The 18,860-nt window shown below is 39.0% G+C and overlaps 1 protein-coding gene across 1 annotated transcript in view; it reads left to right on the forward strand.

The window, feature by feature from the left end:
• ABCB5 (ATP binding cassette subfamily B member 5) overlaps positions 1-18,860 on the forward strand; it is a 126,864-nt gene that overhangs the window by 88,470 nt on the left and 19,534 nt on the right. The window contains exons 20-22 of the mRNA XM_050785400.1: positions 7,892-8,095; positions 11,852-11,952; positions 13,125-13,265. Of these exons, the coding sequence (XP_050641357.1) occupies positions 7,892-8,095; positions 11,852-11,952; positions 13,125-13,265 (446 nt within the window). The remainder of the gene's footprint in view (positions 1-7,891; positions 8,096-11,851; positions 11,953-13,124; positions 13,266-18,860) is intronic.

An 18,860-nucleotide genomic window follows, 5' to 3' on the forward strand; every position in this document is an offset into this window, starting at 1 on the left:
CAATGCTCAGCAAGCTTTTTGTTGTCTACTTTTCTTATTGTCTACTCCTTTTATTTATTTATTTTGAGACAGAGTCTCGTTCTGTTGCCCAAGCTGGAGTGCAGTGGCATGATTTCAGCTCACTGCAACCTCCACCTCCTGGATTCAGGCAATTCTCCTGCCTCAGCCTCTTAAATTGCTGGATTACAGGCACCTGTCATCACGCCCAGTTAATTTTTTTTTATTTTTTGTATAGATGGAGTTTCACCATGTTGGCCAGGCTGGTTTTGAACTCCTGACCTCAGGTGATCCACCTGCCTCAGCCTCCCAAAGTGCTAGGATTACAGGTGTGAGCCGCTGTGCACGGCCTCTACTCCTTACTCTATTTCCTTTTACTTTAATGTCTAGAGCTGGAATGCATGGTTTAAGTGTGTGTGCGTGTGTGTATGCGTGTGTGTGTGTGTGTGTGTGTGTGTGTGTGTGTGTGTGAAACAGGGTCTCACTCTGTCACCCAAGCTAGAGTGCAGTGGCATGATCCTAGCTCACTGCAACCTCGAACTCTTGGGCTGAAGGCATGCTACCGCCTCAGCCTCCGAAGTAGCTGGAACTACAAGTGCACACCACTGTGCCTGGCTAATTTTTTCATTTTTATGTAGAGACAGAGTCTTGCTTGGTTGCCCAGGCTGGTCTTGAACTCCCGGGCTCAAGTGAACCTCCCACCTGGGCCTCCCAAAGTGCTGGGATTATAGGTATGAGCCACCGCCCCCAGCCTAGAGCTGTAACTTTTTTTTTTTTTTTTTTTTTTTGAGACAGAGTCTCACTCTGCCACCCAGGCTGGAGTGCAGTGGCACTATCTCGTCTCACTGCAACCTCCACCTCCCGGGTTCAAGCGATTCTCCTGCCTCGGCCTCTCAAGTAGCTGGGACTACAGGCACCCACCACCACGCCCGGCTAATTTTGTATTTTTAGTAGAGACGGGGTTTCACCATGTTGGTCAGGCTGGTATCAAACTCCTGACCTCAGGTGATCCTCCCACCTCGGCCTCCCAAAGTGCTGAGATTACAGGCGTGAGCCACCGCACCCAGGTGAGCTATAATCTTTAAAGTTAATAGAACACAAACAACAGACGGTAATGAGGAATCAGGAACTATATTATGGTTACCTAATAGGAAATATCCAAACAGAAAAGAATAATGCCCCAGTGGATATGATTTATCCTTTTGACAATATAGGTACTGTGCCAAGAATTGAAATCCAAAAAATTAAAAATCATTGCCTTCAAAATATTAAAAGAAACTACCAAGTGGAAATTAATACATGTATCAAGGCCTACAAAATATAACCCCCATCAAGTAATTGATAACAATAATTCTTGGTAATATTTAGATAAAACAAATTTTATATTTAAAGAGCAATGAATACCTTATTCTCAACAAAACATAATTATAGTTTTAAAAAATAGCTCCAATGATTGCACATCACAATATACATAAATTTTATGTAGCTATAGGAGCATTTAGTATTTTTTTAGGAGCACTTTCCAGTAACCAAGGGCAAAGACCAATATTTCTTTATTGTACCCCTGATTTTAAACACAGTACTTTAGTGGATGGACATTTTAAGGGATAAACACAAAAGCATTACCATATGGTTTTCATGGATACACTTATATGCATTAATAAACACTAAAGATGAATTGTGGAGACATGTATTCAATTCAAAAGACCACAGTAGGGAGAGGAATGGGCCTGGAAAAGAGGAAAAGTTATTCTTAAGGTCAGCTTTACGGTAAGGAAAAGCAACAAAATTTGAAAACGGTAGCCTTGTCATTTCCCTAGAAGAGAAATTGGACCATCTAGGGGCTCATTCGGAAAAGCAAAGTGGGTGAAGCCTAAACCCTACAGCCTATTACAAATACAGCTTTTCTCTGGGAATTCTAAAGAGTGGTGAACCCCAGCGCGCCTCAGGGAATCTCCTTTTGCCTTTTGCCATCTATTCAATTCCCCAGCGATCTCCTCCAGTCCCAAGGCTTAGATGGCCACACATCTACCGACAAGGCCCAGGCTTACGAGCACGTCCCTGAACTGAACGCCACACTCCAGACTGGTCCTCCTATCTGGAGCTTGAGATGACCCCGCACCAGGAGCATTTAGTATTTATGGAAAGACATAGAAGGCCTCCAACAACGCCAAGAACTTAAGGTCCACAGCATCTCACCCATTGTCTAGTCCATATGACTCTGAAACTTAGGGTGGGAGTGGGAGGCAGAGGAGCAAGGACAGTGTATTAGTCAGCTAGGGCTTTCATAACAAAGGACCACAGACTAGGGGGCTGCAACAACAGACATTCATTTCCTTACAGTTCTGGAAACTAGAAGCCCAAGAGCAAGATGTCGGCATGATTGGGTTTCACTCCAAGTGCCTTGGCTTGTAGTTGGCTGTCTTCTGTCTGCGTCCTCACATGACCTTCTCTCTGTGTGCAATGTCTGCTGCGTCCAGATTTCCCTTTTTTTTTTTTTTTTTTTTTTTTTTGAGACAGACTTTCGCTCTGTCTCCCAGGCTGGAGTGCAGTGGCGTGATCTTGGCTCACTGCAACCTCCGCCTCTGGGTTCAAGCGATTCTCTTGCCTCAGTGTCCTGAGTAGCTGGGATTACAGGCGCGCACCACCATGCCTACAGCCTGTTACAAATACAGCTAATTTTTGTATTTTTAGTAGAGACGGGGTTTCACCATGTTGATCAGGCTGGTCTCAAACTCCTGACCTCATGATCTGCCCGCCTCGGCCTCCCAAAGTGCTGAGATTACAGGGGCGAGCCACAATGCCTAGCTCAAATTTCATCTTCTTATAAGAATACCAATCAGGTTAGATTAGAGCCCACCTTAAATACTTCACTTTAACTTAATTACTCCCGTATCTATAATTTATTTATTTATAATTACCTTATCTCCAAAAACAGTAACATTCTTTTTTTTTTTTTTTTTTTTTTTGAGATGGAGTCTGGCTCTGTTGCCCAGGCTGGAGTGCAGTAGCACGATCTTGGCTCACTGCAAGCTCCACCTCCCGGGTTCACGCCATTCTTCTGCCTCAACCTCCCGAGTAGCTGGGACTACAGGCGTCCGCCACCACGCCTGGCTAAATTTTTTGTATATTTTTTAGTAGAAACGGGTTTCACCGTGTTAGCTAGGATGGTCTTGATCTCCTGACCTCGTGACCCACCCGCCTCCGCCTTCCAAAGTGCTGGGGTTACAGGCCTGAGCCACCGCGCCGGGCCCAAATACAGTAACATTCTGAGGAACTGGAGGTTAGACCTAAACATATAAATGGCGGCGGGGGCGGGGGGACACAATTTAGTCTATAACGTACATCACCATTTATCTCTTTTATCCTTAAACTTCCAGGAGATGAAGTGTAAGTCAGCATTGTGTGCCAAATGGAATCCCCATTTAGGCCCATGGTTCTTTTTTTTTCTTTTTTTTTTTTTTTTTTTTTGAGACGGAGTCTCGCTCTGTCACCCAGTGCAGTGGCGCCATCTCCGCTCACTGCAAGCTCCGCCCCCCGGGCTCACGCTGGTCTCCTGCGTCAGCCTCGGAGTAGCTGGGACTACAGGCGCCCGCCACCACGCCCGGCTAATTTTTTTGTATTTTTAGTAGAGACGGGGTTTCACCGTGTTCGTCAGGGTGGTCTCAATCTCCTGACCCCGTGATCCGCCAGCCTCGGCCTCCCAGCCCATAGTTCTTAGAGTTAGTGTATCATACCCTTAAACATTTAACCAGGCTATCTGTCCATCTTAGTTTTCAGTATTTCATAATTTTTTGAGTGTTTGCTGTTCTGTGTTTTTACGGTTTTGAACTTTTCTTAGATATTTTAGTGAGAAATTGGAAAATGTTTCAGTCATCACCAGATACAGGCCTGAAACTGAAACCACAAAGATTTTCGGAATTAGGCAGAGCCCTGGAGGGAGGGAGGATTTGTTACTGTTATTTTTTACTGAAAATGCCAATTTTTTGATAGTTTGGTGAAAATTGATGTAATCTTTTAGGGAAGCAATTTGGCAATACCCATCAAGAATTTAAGAGTATATACACCTTTTGAAATTTCTTCAGTGGTTTATAACCTGTTACTACAATCATTTATTTTGACTCAAATTATCCCAGATGTAGCCAATGGAAGTCCCTTCAAGTTGGGAGAATTACACCTTTTAAGGTGTAATTCCAGTTAGAAATTTAACAGCAGGCCATTTTTAAAGGAGAACAAAGATTTTTTGTAAAGATGTTCATTACATCTTCATTTTTAATAATGAAAAATTGAAGGCAACCCAAATATTTTTGGAGAATATTTAATGATTGCAGTATAATGTACAAGGATTAAATCAGAATATAAAACTGCATGCAGATAATAAACCGAATCTGAATGTGTATAAGTATTTATGTCTAGAAGCCTGTAGATTTTAACTTTATCTAAACTTTTTCTAATGATCCTGTTTTCATGATCAGAACAAAAAAATATAATTCAAAGTGTGGTCGATTCTACCTGTCTTTCCAGGTAAACAGGGGCCATCATTTTTTAATCCTAGCACTAAAGAACTTAATGTTTCAGCTTATTGCTTAAGTATCATACATCCCACTGAAAGATGATCCATAAGATGTGTAGTTCTTATAAAAATTATAAAGATAATTCTACATATTTGAAATTATTTTAAAAATGTATTTTACCTCATACTATGATGTTTCCAACTCCTTTCCTCTCTTGATATTGCCTCTTAGATCTTTACTGAGTGAAACCAATTTATAGTGTGCAAAAATGGGATCAGAGAAACCTTATCCAAAGTACACACTTTAATGAATATCCTTAATCATTCAACTCATCACTACTATGATAGAGTGGCTAAGAGTGCTGGCCTTCCATCAGTTTAGCGGAAGGGGTAGGGCTGGGGTTTGCAGCCCTGATATTATGACACCCAGTGTGGTGGCAGCCCAGTGCAGGGAAGCAGAGCCAGAGCAGGGTGAGGAGGGTGTCCATGCAGGGAAGAGGCAGGAGACATGACAGCAGATGTGTTACCCACAGAGAGATTAATCACATAAATCAATCTATTAAAGACAATGGGAGCCAGTTCTCTCCCTTGTGAAGAGAGGGATAACAAATATGGAAAAGGAGAAAACTGGAAGTAAACTTACAATGTTGACTTGGAATTGGAGGTATTGATATGACTCATGAGTTTCAAGAAATATAGAGAAACAAATATAGATGTAAATGTGTGCATGTATCTATCAATACACACACACACATTCTCTAGTTTGGCCACTGACATTCCAGTAATAATGAGTACAACTAGCACCATATCTTGACTGCTAAATAAAATTCTCCACTAAAAGAACCTAGGGATCTTTGGAGAAATGACTAATTCCAGAAGTAGGGCAGAGACAGTACCAGATGAAACTGGAAAATCATTTTGTGTCAGAAAGTAAGGACATATTCCAAAACTGATAGGGATATGTCAAAGGACAAAGCCAACTTGATGGGACTTCCATTGGCCACACGCGGGATAATCTGAGTCAAAATAAATGATTATAGTAACAGGTTACAAACCACTGAAGAAATTTAAAAGTCATTAGTTCATACTGCAATAAATAAATCGAAAGTTTGATGAGAAATTGGATTTTGACATAGTTTCAAAGTGCCTCAAAACATTTATTAATTACAAAGGGAGAAAGAACAACTTCATAGTGGAGAAGCCTGGAAGAAACCATCTTAATTAATTATACAAGTGCACAGTGCCTGGAATAGGACCAATCAAAATTGCATGCCACTTGATAGGATGCAATGAGAAGAACACAGCATTACTTCTCTAAGATTCTTACCAAAGACGCATAATTTGAATCTAATTGTGAGGAAATATCAGATAAGCTAAAACTGAGAAATATTCTGCCAGATACCTGGCTTGCGATCTTCAAAAAAGTCAATGTCATGAACATCAAGTTAAGAATGAAGAACTATTCCATACTAAAGGAGACTAAAGAGGTGTGACACCTACATGAAATGTGTGATTCCAATGTAGATATCCTTTCACTATAAAATGCATTATTGAGACAATTGATAAAACTTGAAGGAAGTCTAAGCATTAAATGATAGTTATGTAATTTCCTGATTTTGATCATGGTATTTTGGATAAGAGAGAGAATGTTCTTGTTTATGAAACACCATCTCTAAGTATGCAGAAATGATAGCGTATCAGGCCAGCCACTTAATCCCAAGTGATTCAGGGAACAAAGAGTTTTTTATCCTCCAGTTACAAGCATATAGCAGTTATTTTGTCTTACTACTTTTGTTTCCTCATCTATTGTACAGTACTAGTGATAGTATCCATCTCTTTGCATTGTTATGAGATTAAATAAGATGGTAAAGGTAAAGTGCTTACTTAGTGCCTAAAGTTGGGCCTTTATCCTATTTTGGCCTGCTTTTAGTGTGTCTTCCCTTCTGCCCTACTGTTTCCTGTCCATGTTGGTTTCCTTTCCATAGCAACTCTTGCCTCTCCAACACAAAGCTTCATGCTCCCAAAAGCACTGAGTCAGACGGCATGAGCTATTCCTTGCATGATTATACTATCTTCACCAATAGAAAGAGATAATTTGTGTGAAAGGTAAATGTACAAAAAATATACAAAAATCTCATTTTTACAGTTCATAATGCAAATTTTTTCCATTCAAATAGAAGTTAATAATTCACTTTAGAACGTTTTTTAAGGTGAGTTAGATTCTATTGCGGTGAATACCTAAGCTAAAGTATGGCATTCTTTCCCTTTTTACTCTCCATGAAATAGAATATGTAAAACCTTCTAAAAGAATTTATATGCATAACTCAAGCTATCTTTTTCAAATACTTAAATTTTAAGTACATATTGGTTATGCATGTATGTAAAACTGGTACTTTAATGCTATTATTTATTAAAATATTGATTTTCTAGAAAATTCCTAGCAAATGTGATTACAACTTTATAAATAGGAAATAGTAAAAAATGCTTAACTAAAGATAGACTCTTTCTTTAGTTTTTTGTAATAGTAACTATGATTCTGTCATTTTTCAAACATCAGCTTTATTACCAAGAACTTATCTGTAAGTTAGTGTTGAAGAGGTGTCAGGGTATAGGTATCTATGTGTATGCACAAGTAAGTTGTTTTATTATTGCTGGGTGTTTGGGTGTAAGGAAACAAGAAGAGTGTGGGTATGTATCTATCACTGAGAAGACAAAGGAAATCCTGTAACTTCAGCTTTCAACACACTCAACTTGCACTGGGCTATAAAATCCTGCTAAACTATTTAAGGAAAGGTCTCAGAGCAACATACAAGTCTCTCTTTAAGGAGGTGGTATTTGATTTCAGATTGTCTGTTCCTATCATGCTTCTATACAGTCTTCTATGGTGTTCCCCTAAACTAAAATCCAGTTCATTTGGACATCTCAATATTGGACATCAAGACATGAAAATAAAGTATATTTCCTTAGTTTAGGGCATTTTGAGGCAGGCGGATCACCTGAGGTCCGGAGTTTGAGACCAGCCTGGCCAACATGGCGAAACCCCATCTCTACTAAAAATACAAAAATATTAGCCGGGCTTGGTGGTGGGTCCCAGCTGCTCCTGAGGCTAAGGCAAGAGAATCGCTTGAACCCGGGAGTCAGAGGTTGCAGTAAACCGCGATTGCACCCCTGCACTCCAGCCTGGGTGACAGAGTGGGACTCCATAAGTAAATAAATAAAAATATATATCTTATTTAATCTCAAAGTATAAATTCAAGGTATAAATTTAAGTATAAATTCTTTTTTTAAAAAGTCTACCTTGTTTTGCCAGGAACTATAATAGGAGTCCTTGTAAATGTAAAGTTAATTGAGTTTTTTCCCCCAAAATATATCTGATTATAGGCAACAGGTTCCAGGATTGGCGTCTTGACACAAAATGCAACTAACATGGGACTTTCAGTTATCATTTCTTTTCTATATGGATGGGAGATGACACTCCTGATTCTGAGTATTGCTCCAATACTTGCCGTGACAGGAATGATTGAAACCGCAGCAATGACTGGATTTGCCAACAAAGATAAGCAAGAACTTAAGCATGCTGGAAAGGTAAAATGAAGACTGTTATCACCATCGTAACATTTAAAGAGAAAAACAGTCAGAACTTTATGATATGTTAACTATATGATATGTTAACCATCCTTATGATCTATTAACTTCATCTCTTAGGGATCTGTAAAGTGATATGTATTCACAGAGAAATGCATACAGACCAATTTAGGGTAGAAGGTAGATATGTTATAGCAATAGGGTACATGATTTAGAGCACAGGCTCTGGAGTCTAATTAGCTGAGTTAGAATCCAGATTCTATCCTAACGAATATGTGATATAAGCAAGTTATGTCAACCCTTTGTAGACTTCAGGTTTCTCATCTGCAAAGTGGGAATAATAAGAGTATTCACTTACAAGTTTTTGTGAATATTGCATAAAACACAATATTATTATATGCAAAATACTTAGAATAGTGTCTGGAAGACAGTAAGCACTTACTAATGTCAGCCATTATTACTGGGGAAGTTTTCCAACATCATCATTCCCCATTTTCCGGTCATTGAATAATCAAATTTTCTTGAGCAATTTTTCTGAATATTTTATTTTTCAAAACAAACAGGCAATTCAGCAGTTACTGAATGCAAGGCAATGCACCAATATTGATAACATATAAAACAAGGCTTTAGAGACAGGACCAATAAATGAACAATTTATTTAATCATTTGGAAAATACCAAGACATACAGGTATTTAAGCTTCTTAGGATCAACCATATTCATATGAATGTTATATTGGAGACTGAGGGAAACATTATTGTGGTATCATAACACCTAAGAATTGAAAGAGACATCATCTGACCCAACCATTAACCTGAAGTAGGAGTCCCTTGCACAACATCCCTGTCAAATGTCCATCGCCATCTCCTACCACCTATTCCTCCAGTGGCAGGCAGTACATTCCTTTATTCCTTTCCCAGGCTGCCTGTGCTTCGATAGTCTTGGGTGGTAGGCAGTTCTTTTCCTTTTCTTTCTTTATTTCTTGTCTTATTTATTTATTTGTTGTTGGACTTCTATCTTACTCTTCTTGGCTTTCATCTTGGTAGAGGTCCAAAATCTGTTTTTCATGACAGCCCTTTAGCAGCTGAATCGTTGTAAACAAGGAGTCTTCTGTTAACTCTACATCCAGGTCTTTAAGATGTTCCTCACACCCATAATCCCAGAACTTTGGGAGCCAAGACGGGCGGATCTCTTGAGGTCAGGAGTTTGAAACCAGCCTGGCCAACATAATGAAACCCCGTCTCTACTGTTAGCCTGGCATGGTGGCACGTGCCTGTAATCCCAGCTACTTGGGAGGCTGAGGCAGGAGAATCACTTGAACCCAGAAGGAGGAGGTTGCAGTGAGCTGAGATTGCACCACTGCACTCCAACCTGGGCGACAGAGCACGGCTCTGTCTCAAAAAAAAAAAAAAGAAAGAAAGAAAAAGGTGTTCCTCTCCTGATACTGTTTCAGAGCTCTTGGCTACACTGGTGTACATCCTCTGAATAGCAAAATGATGTTAATATCCTTTACAGTCTGTATCACAGTGAATGTGTCACAATTGGCATAGCATAAATATCATACATATTCATGAATAGGAATGCCAAAGACACGACTCACTGTAATCTCATTTGCCTGAGCCTTAGACCTTTCCACCTTTCTTGCACAAGATAAGAACCCTTGGATTGTTTGCTTGTGCTGTATAGTCTGAACTACCTAGCAAATATTCGCCTCAGAGACAGTAAACAGTTGTTTAGACCTCCTTGTCTAATTTAAACATTGCAATAATGTATACAATTTCTAAATTAATGAGGCCTAATTAATTGTTTTCCTCATCTTACTTTTTATGTCATGAGCTTTCATTGTATATGTACCCTTTGACTTTTCCTTTATGTATCATTAGAGCAACCTCAAACTATACAACAAACAACTCTAATCAAATAGGTAATTGGAGGCATTTTCCTGTGGCTTTTAATAAGTCAATTTACCAAACATCAATTTAGAACATAGACTAATAAAATGTATCGATCCTTCTTCAGTTGCATGTGTAGATTTGGACAAATTATCAAATGTTTAGTTTTTAAGTCTTTGAATGGGCTGGGTGCGGTGGCTTACGCCTGTAATCCCAACACTTTGGGAGGCCGAGGCAGGTGGATCACAAGGTCAGAAGTTCAAGACCAGCCTGACCAACATGGTGAAACCTCGTCTCTACTAAAAATAAAAATATTAGCTGGGCATAGTGGCACATGCCTGCAATCCCAGCTACTCAGGAGGCTGAGGCAGGAGAATCTCTTGAACCGGGAGGCAGAGGTTGCAGGGAGCCCAGATCGGACCGCTGCACTCCAGCCTGGGCAACAGAGCGAGACTCCATCTCAAAAGATTTAAAAAAAAAAGAAGAAGACTTTGAATAGCTTAATTAGTTTTTCGTTTTTTTAATGACTATTTTCTAAGGGTCTGTAACAATATTCATCCTGTCTCCATTGTGAAAAATTGTCACAAATTTGTTTTATGCTCATTCCTTTTGTTTTTCCTCAAACAAGTTTTCAGCATTCTTATCCATTTTCTTCACATACTGCAGAATGTTGCCAATGGAGGTTTCTTTGAGTCCATTTTTAAATTAATGAGAATTTTTTAAAAACCAACATCAAACTTGGGAGCAGAATCCTTGTGTCCTCACCACAGTCCAGAAATCTAGTTCCCTCCTGCAACCCAAGTTCATCCTCAGAGAAGGCCAAGTGTCTACCTGGTCTTTTCTGTCCCACAGTCGACTCTGCCAATCTGGAAACAGAATGTGAAAACAGGAAGTTTCTCTTTGAAGCCAACACATGTTCTCATGTCCGAAAAGCTATTCTAAACCAAAACTCTCTTCCATTTTGAATCCCATGTAATTATGCATTCTCTTTATAAACTACATAAATATGGAGAAGTATTCATCACATTTGAATTAAATGCCTTTTCACATTCACAGACACCAATATGAGAAATGACTTTATCTCATAAAGAATTTTATAACCACATGCCATGTTACTTTCCTGTAATGTTCCTGAGTCCTTTTAGGTTGCTGTTTTTAATTCTTTGCTAGAATAAGATAATTATGTGATTATCTCTGCTATCTTTTTGAAACACAGAAGTCTTACTCTGTTGCCCAGGCTGGAGTGCAGTGGCATGATCTCAGCTCACTGCAACTTCCGCCTCCCAGGTTCAAGTGATTCTCGTGCCTCAGCCTCCTGAGTAGCTGAGATTACAGGCACATGCCATCATGCCTGGTTAATTTTTGTATTTTTAGTAGAGACAGGGTTTCACCATGTTGTCCAGGCTGGGTCTCAAACTCCTGGCCTCAAGTAATCTGCCTACCTTGGCCTCCCAAAGTACTGGGATTACAGTCATGAGCCATTGTGCCCGGCCTCTGCTCTCTTTACTTGAATTGTTTCATAATTTGTAGGAAGCTCCTTTGCATGTGAACATAATACTCACTAATGTTTTATTCTTCTGTCTATGGAACAAGTTTAAATTGAAATTCAGTAAAAACTTGAATGGGGCTAAACTTAGATCAGTAGACTAAATCTCAATAAGACATTTTCCTTAAGCTTATTATCCTAAAGTGTCATTTTTCTATCTTACTTTCTGGGAGGAAAGGAAGCTAACAATACTTGTCAGGAAAACTTACTGACTTGATATAATTAATATGTCTCCAGTGTGAGTGACTGGAATTCACAAATGGGAAAAGATTCACCATTACTAATTTTATTTCTATATTGTATTGTCCTATTTTATAAGATAGCAACTGAAGCTGTGGAGAATATACGTACTATAGTGTCATTAACAAGGGAAAAAGCCTTCGAGCAAATGTATGAAGAGATGCTTGAGACTCAACACAGGTGATTGTAGATTCACGCTGACTTCAAAAACTTAATTTTGTTCTGTAAAGGCAGTACTCTTGAATGACTCCAGTGGTTTGCCTGCTAATTCATTTGCTCTTGAGTCTTTCCTAATAACGGCCATGTCATAATTTCTCATATGACTTCACCAAGAGAAACTAGAAGAGGAATTGAGGGCAAGTGCAATTAGAATAAGTATTTTAGGTCCTCTCACATTACCATTAACCATCTGTTACTTAGTATGCACATTTGTCTCATCTTCCTGAAAGAATATTAATGAAATAACATACTCAAGAAAGAAAATAAAATTGCGGGCTGGGCGCTGTGTCTCACGCCTGTAATCCCAGCACTTTGGGAGGCTGAGGTGGGCAGATCACTTGAGGTCAACAGTTAGAAACCATCCTGGGCAACATGGTGAAAGCCCATCTCTACTAAAAATGCAAAAATTAGCCGGGTGTGGTGGTGCACACTTGTAGTCCCAGCTACTCGGAGGCTGAGGCAGGAGAATCACCTGAACCTGGGAGGCAGAGGTTGCAGTGAGCTGAGATCACACCATTACACTCCACCTCCAGCCTGGGTGACAGAGCAAGAGAAAAGAGCTCAGCCCTTTACCCTAAATCCCTAAAATAGTTTACATTTTAAATACGAATATATACATAATAAATGCACTTACTCTTTTAATTTTAAACTAGTCCTCCTTATCACATTGACTTAGTGATGCTTTTTATATTACTTTATCAGAAAGACAGCTTTGTACTGTTTTGGACTCATACTTGTAGTTGGCACCACGCTTTAATTTCCTCTATTCTGTGAAGGAAAGATTATAATAGACAATTAGAAAATCCTTCTAAATACTGCTAAACCAAATCTCTAACTCTTACACTAGCCATCCTTTCACAGGCTTTGCCCATTCATTTAACAGTATGTAAAGTTAAATTTGTTACACGGAACTAGAGAGTATATGACTATAGAGAAAAGAATTATAATATTATCTGTCTTTTCTCAAAGATTTCTCAGATAAAAAAAAAATCACTTTCTCTTTAATCATTCAAAAAATGCCTTTCTGCTAAATTATAACATTTCAAAGTCCTCTCTATTTATTATTCTACATTTATTAAATTGACCTTGCTGTAATTCATGCCTTATTATTTGGTAAATTTTGTACATTCCAGACATACCTCGAAGAAAGCACAGATTATTGGAAGCTGTTATGCATTCAGCCATGCCTTTATATATTTTGCCTATGCAGCAGGGTTTCGATTTGGAGCCTATTTAATTCAAGCTGGACGAATGACCCCAGAGGGCATGTTCATGTAAGTCGTGGAAATAGTCCGGACCTGGTGGCTCACACCTGTAATTCCAACACTTTGGGAGGCCAAGGCAGGTGGATAACTTGAGGTTAGGAGTTCGAGACCAGCCTGACCAACATAAGAAAACCCCATCTCTACTAAAAATACAAAAATTAGCTGGGTGTGGTGGCAGACACCTGTAATCCCAGCTACTCGGGAGGCTGAGGCAGGAGAATTGATTGAACCCAGGAAATGGAGGCTGCAGTGAGCTGAGATCACTCCATTGCACTCCAGCCTGGGCAACAAAGTGAGACTCTGTCTCAAAATTAATTAATTAATTAATAAGTTGTACAAATATATAAACCTTGTAAGGGGGTCAAGTACTTATTTACCAGAAAGATGTCTAGTTTATAGTGAATTATCATTTAAATCACATATGTGGAAAAGGTATGCTTGAATTTTTGTTAAGCTGGAATTTTTTTAAATATACATATATTTTTAAATTTTGTATTGATATATAATAGTTATACATATTTTAGGGGTACATGTGATATATGCATATAATATTTAATGATCAAATCAAGGTAATTGGGATGAATTTTATTTTTAATTGACAGACAATAATTGTACATGTATATATATGGGGTACAGTGGGATGTTCTGATATATGCTAACATTGTGAAATGATTAAATTGAGCTAACTTTTTGTTATTTAGTCTCTATAAGAAGTACAGCATAACTGGCAAAATACTGATACTGATATAAGGCATGAAATCTGAATTAAATTCCCAGATGAATTGCTCTCTGCTTCAGTTTACTGGAACATGGGAATGTAGGGGCAAAATGTGCCTTCTTGTCATTCATTCCTTAGGACATTTGTGACACATTATGAAACTCTCAATGTGGAGATGGTTTTCTAAAGTATGACTGTAAATTAGTGAGGCTGAATTCTTTGCTAAGCAAATAATCCAGAAGCAAAACATACAAATGAGTGTTTCCCTTCAAAAATGTCACGTTTGGAATTGAACGCAGTATCCCATAAGGCTACTTCTTCCCAAAGCATTAGTTTGGAGCTCCTATTTTGAAGTTCTGGTCACATAGTTATGAATTTATTTGTTTTATAGGAACATCTAATGCAACTGCTAAAGTAGAAAAATTAATTTTCAGTATTAATTCTGAGCTGAGAGCCTAAAATATCAGAAATATTGCTAATCTATCATAAATGTAATTGCTAAGCATTTAGAACTAGAGAAATCCATACAATACTTGACTCAAAAAAGTAACATTATATTATTTTTAACAAGCCCACCAAAAAATGTATATCCATGCAAGTATCAGCCTCTTCACAATAACGAATTGGGAGATTACACCTGTTCCAAGGACGCTGCCATTTGGCAGAACACACTGGGCACTTCTCTTTGGGTTTTGTTTCCCAAGTCTCAGGACATTCCTTTGAATATCCTTATTGTTGGCGTATTTGTATTTTCAGGATAGGTTCAACTTGAGGAAATGGCCAAAAGTCATTTAAACCTGAGTAATTTCAGAATAACTTGGAATAATTTTTCATTTCTATTCACATGAAAATGTATTTATTTGTTTATTTATTTATTAAGCATTAAGTGAAGTCCCAGGAAGTTTCTGTGTTAGGCACTGATGAGAAAACAGTCCACAGTTCACCAACCCAGTATTCCTAAATCTTACTTGACACCAAAGCCACTTAGAAGTTTCCTAGAAGCAGATTTCCTTATAAAACGGAATATGCAAATGGAATATCTGCATTTAAAATTTCAACAGAAGGGCTGGTGGTGGCTCATGCCTGTAATACCAGCACTTTGGGAGGCCAAGACAGGTGGATCACCAAAGGTCAAGAGTTCAAGACCAGCCTGGGCAATGCTGTAAAACCCTGTCTATAGTCAAAATACAAAAATTAGCCGTGTATGGTGGTGCATGCCTGTAATCCCAGCTACTTGGAAGGCTGACGCATGAGAATCACTTGACCCCAGGAGGCAGAGGTTGCAATGAGCCGAGATCACACCACTGCAAGCTAGCCTGGATGACAGAGCTAGACTCTGTCTCAAAAAAATTAAAATAAAATTTCAACAGAAATTGCAAGTTCCCTGTCCTATGTTCTCCTAGCCTCTAAAATAGTGTGTACAATTGCCTGTGTGAACTTATATAAACCACAATTATATTTAGCCTTGGACTTCATTCTCATTACATAAAACTAATTACTTAGGTAGATTAACAAGAAACAAAATCTGAAACACATAAATTATTCAGCTCATCAGTCCCCATTAGCCAGTTTTTCCTTTGTTCTAATATAATCCAGGCACTCCCAATTTTGAAAATTGGTTGTATTCCAAAAGTTTGTTTGCAAGCCAATAGTTGAAACTCAAAATATGTTTTCTTCATGTTGCTCTAAACTTTCTGCAGCCTTCTTCAATCCCTAGGTCACCATTCCTTCTGTATAACTAGTTTTGAGTATTAGTAGAAAGCAAGCCAATTAAACATATTCATAGTAATGTAGGATGTTTGATGATTTTCTAAATTCTCACAGAAGAATTTTCATCTCTTTTCATCAATTTCTCTGTCACCAGTCTTTCTTTGCTTTGTAATCACACCTATAAAAAAATATAAGAAGGCCAGGCATGGTGGCTCATGCCTGTAATCCCAACACTTTGGGAGGCCGAGGCGGGTGGATCACGGGGTCAGGAGTTCAAGACCAGCCTGGCAAACATGGTGAAACCCCGTCTCTACTAAAAACTACAAAAATTAGCTGGGTGAGGTGATGGGCGCCTGTAATCCTATCTACTTGAGAGGCTGAAGGAGGAGAATTGCTTCAACTCAGGAAGCAGAGGTTGCATTGCAGTGAGCCGAGATCGCACCACTGCACTGTAGCCTGGGCAACAGAGCAAGACTCCATCTCAGGGGGAAAAAAAAAGTGTATATATATATATATATATACACTTGTATATATATATGAAAAAGAAATGTCTCCCAGGACCATAAGTCCCCTTCTGCCTATTTCCAATGTCTCTGCTCTCCTTTGAAGCAAAGCAAATTCCAAAGGGTTCCCTATTCTTGCTCTCTACACTACTTCTATCTCAAATTCACTCCAGTCAAGCCTTAGTTCCCCAACACTCCACTAGAAGGACTGGTTCTCAGGGTCCCACTGACCTCCATCCTGCCCATCCATACTCAGCCCCCGCAGTTCTCAGTTCTCCTCTAACTTGGCCTCTCAGTAGCATTTGACATCTCTTTCCTGAAACATTTTCTTCTCCAGGCTTCTCTAGGCTTTTCTCCTTTGTCCTTGGCCCCTCCTCCTCCACTTTCTTTACTGGATCCTGTTTTTCAGCCAGGCCTCTGTGTGTTGGAGGGCGTTAGAGCTCTCAGACCTTTCATTTATTACACTTTCATTAGTGATCTCATCCAATCTCTCAGTTTTAAATACCACCTGTGTCCTGATAACTTCCTTCTGTATACTTCCAACTCTGGCCCTGCCCTGAGCACAAGACCCTTATCCAACTACCTACAAGACACCTCCACTTGGATGACTAATATCTCAACGTGTTCAAAACAGAATTTAAGTTTTTTCTCCCCAAAGGTTCTCTTCCCCAAAACTTTCCCATCTTAACTAATAATACCAACCACCATCCACACAGTTGCTCAGCTCAAAAATGTTGGAGTCATCCGTGTTGCTTCTCTTGTCATTGTCCACCACATAAATCACTGATTCCTCATGACCCTAATTCCAAAATTCTTCTCATCCTTTCCACCCTCATCCAAGTCCTCCCTGTCTTGACTGGACCACTGCAACAACCTCACCAATGTCCTTGTGTCCACTCTTGCTTCCCTATAATTCATTCTCCACACTGCAGCCAGACTGATCATTTAACGCACAAATCTAATAGCATCAGTTTATTAAAATTCCGCAAGATCTAGATCTTCCCATTGAAATTTTAATAAAGCCAAAGTCCTTACCATGACCTGAAAGACCTTCATGATGGGGCTGCTGCATTTCTTTCCAATTTCATCCACTTCTGCCTCCCATGTGAACTACTCGTCAGTCCCACACTTGCCATGTCTGTCCCTGGACCTCCCCATTGCAGGGTCTTTGCACTTGCTATTCTCTGCCTGGAATACCCAGGCACCCAGGCTAAGTCCACTCCTCAGAGGGACTTTCACTGAGGGTCCAAAGTAGTTCTTCTAACCCTCCCTCCTCATCACTCTCTTTCCCATCACCATGTTTTGTTTATAACACTTATGACACTTATGATTCTATTAAATTATATTTTGTGTTTCCATATTTATGAGTGCACAGACTGAGGGCAAGTTGTAACCTATCTTATTCACTGATGTTTCCCAAAAGCCAAAAATAAGTGGGTGGCACATAATAGATACACAATAAATATTTACTGAATGAATGACTGAATCAAAATTAAGGGGGAGATTTGGAATGGTACATAATTAGGCAGTCCAGTCATTTCTGGAAATGTGCCTCGGAGTCACCTTCACACTTTGAAAATAGGAGTCTGTTTTTCACAAATTCTTCTAATTTTCTTCTTTTCTACACCCATATGTCTAATACCAGGTGCTTTGGCAGGAGGGCTGTATCTAAATCGAGGGCAACCATTGATATAAAATACGATGTGTGGAATTGAGAATTTACCTCTACCTACTGAGATTTGTTTAGATTAAAACTAAGCAAAAAATGTCTCAGTTGAAGAATGATACAACCTCAAAATCATGCCAGTACTATCATGCCAGCAAATGACACCAGTCAGGATGTTTCCTTTAAGGGGCTTCCCAGGACTGCTAACCATTCCGTTACTTATGAAAATTGCTATAACGGCAAACCTTGATTGAATCTTTACTCAGTTTTAAGAATTTGCCGTGTATTATCTGTTTAATGCTCTAAACTACCCTGTGAAATACTATGGTTCCCATTTTACAGATGAGAACAATTAAGACTCAAAGAGGTTACCTAACTTGCTCAAAGTTACGTAATCAGTAAGTAGCAGAGCACAGATTCAAGTTCATGGTTCCAGATGCCAGAGGTTAGGCTTACTCTATATATGTATATATATATATTATTATTATTATTATAAATTCTGTAGCCAAATATTCATAGAATATTTCTGTGAAATTATTTTTTAAATAAGTCTGGCTTAGTTTTTCAAACATTTGAATATTCAAAGTTGGGCTGATTCCTCACATATAAATGGAACAAATGACTTGCTTAGTGTTATGTTATAGCCCTAAAATAGAAGAATGAAAAGTCCCCAATAAAAAATTTCTTCCCTGAGCTGGCCTACCATGCTTCCTGAATTTCTTGTAATTAAATTCATTAAAAGGGGGTCTCTTCTAGATACATAAGCATTTTAACTCTCAGAACATAAGAGTAATAATTAAAGAATAGTACCACCTTGGTATTTCCCAGTGCCCCAGGGGAAGGAAGAAATAGAGAGCTGTCTGAGCTAGATCACTGGTATTACTTTTCTTTTTTTTTTTTTTTTTTGAGTCGGAGTCTCGCTCTGTCACCCAGGCTGAAGTGTAGCGGCACAATCTCAGCTCACTGCAACCTCCGCTTCCTGAGTTCAAGCAATTATCCTGCCCTCA

This window comes from Macaca thibetana, chromosome 3 (genome assembly GCF_024542745.1).
Source record: "Macaca thibetana thibetana isolate TM-01 chromosome 3, ASM2454274v1, whole genome shotgun sequence".
Classification (NCBI taxonomy): Eukaryota; Metazoa; Chordata; class Mammalia; order Primates; family Cercopithecidae; genus Macaca; species Macaca thibetana.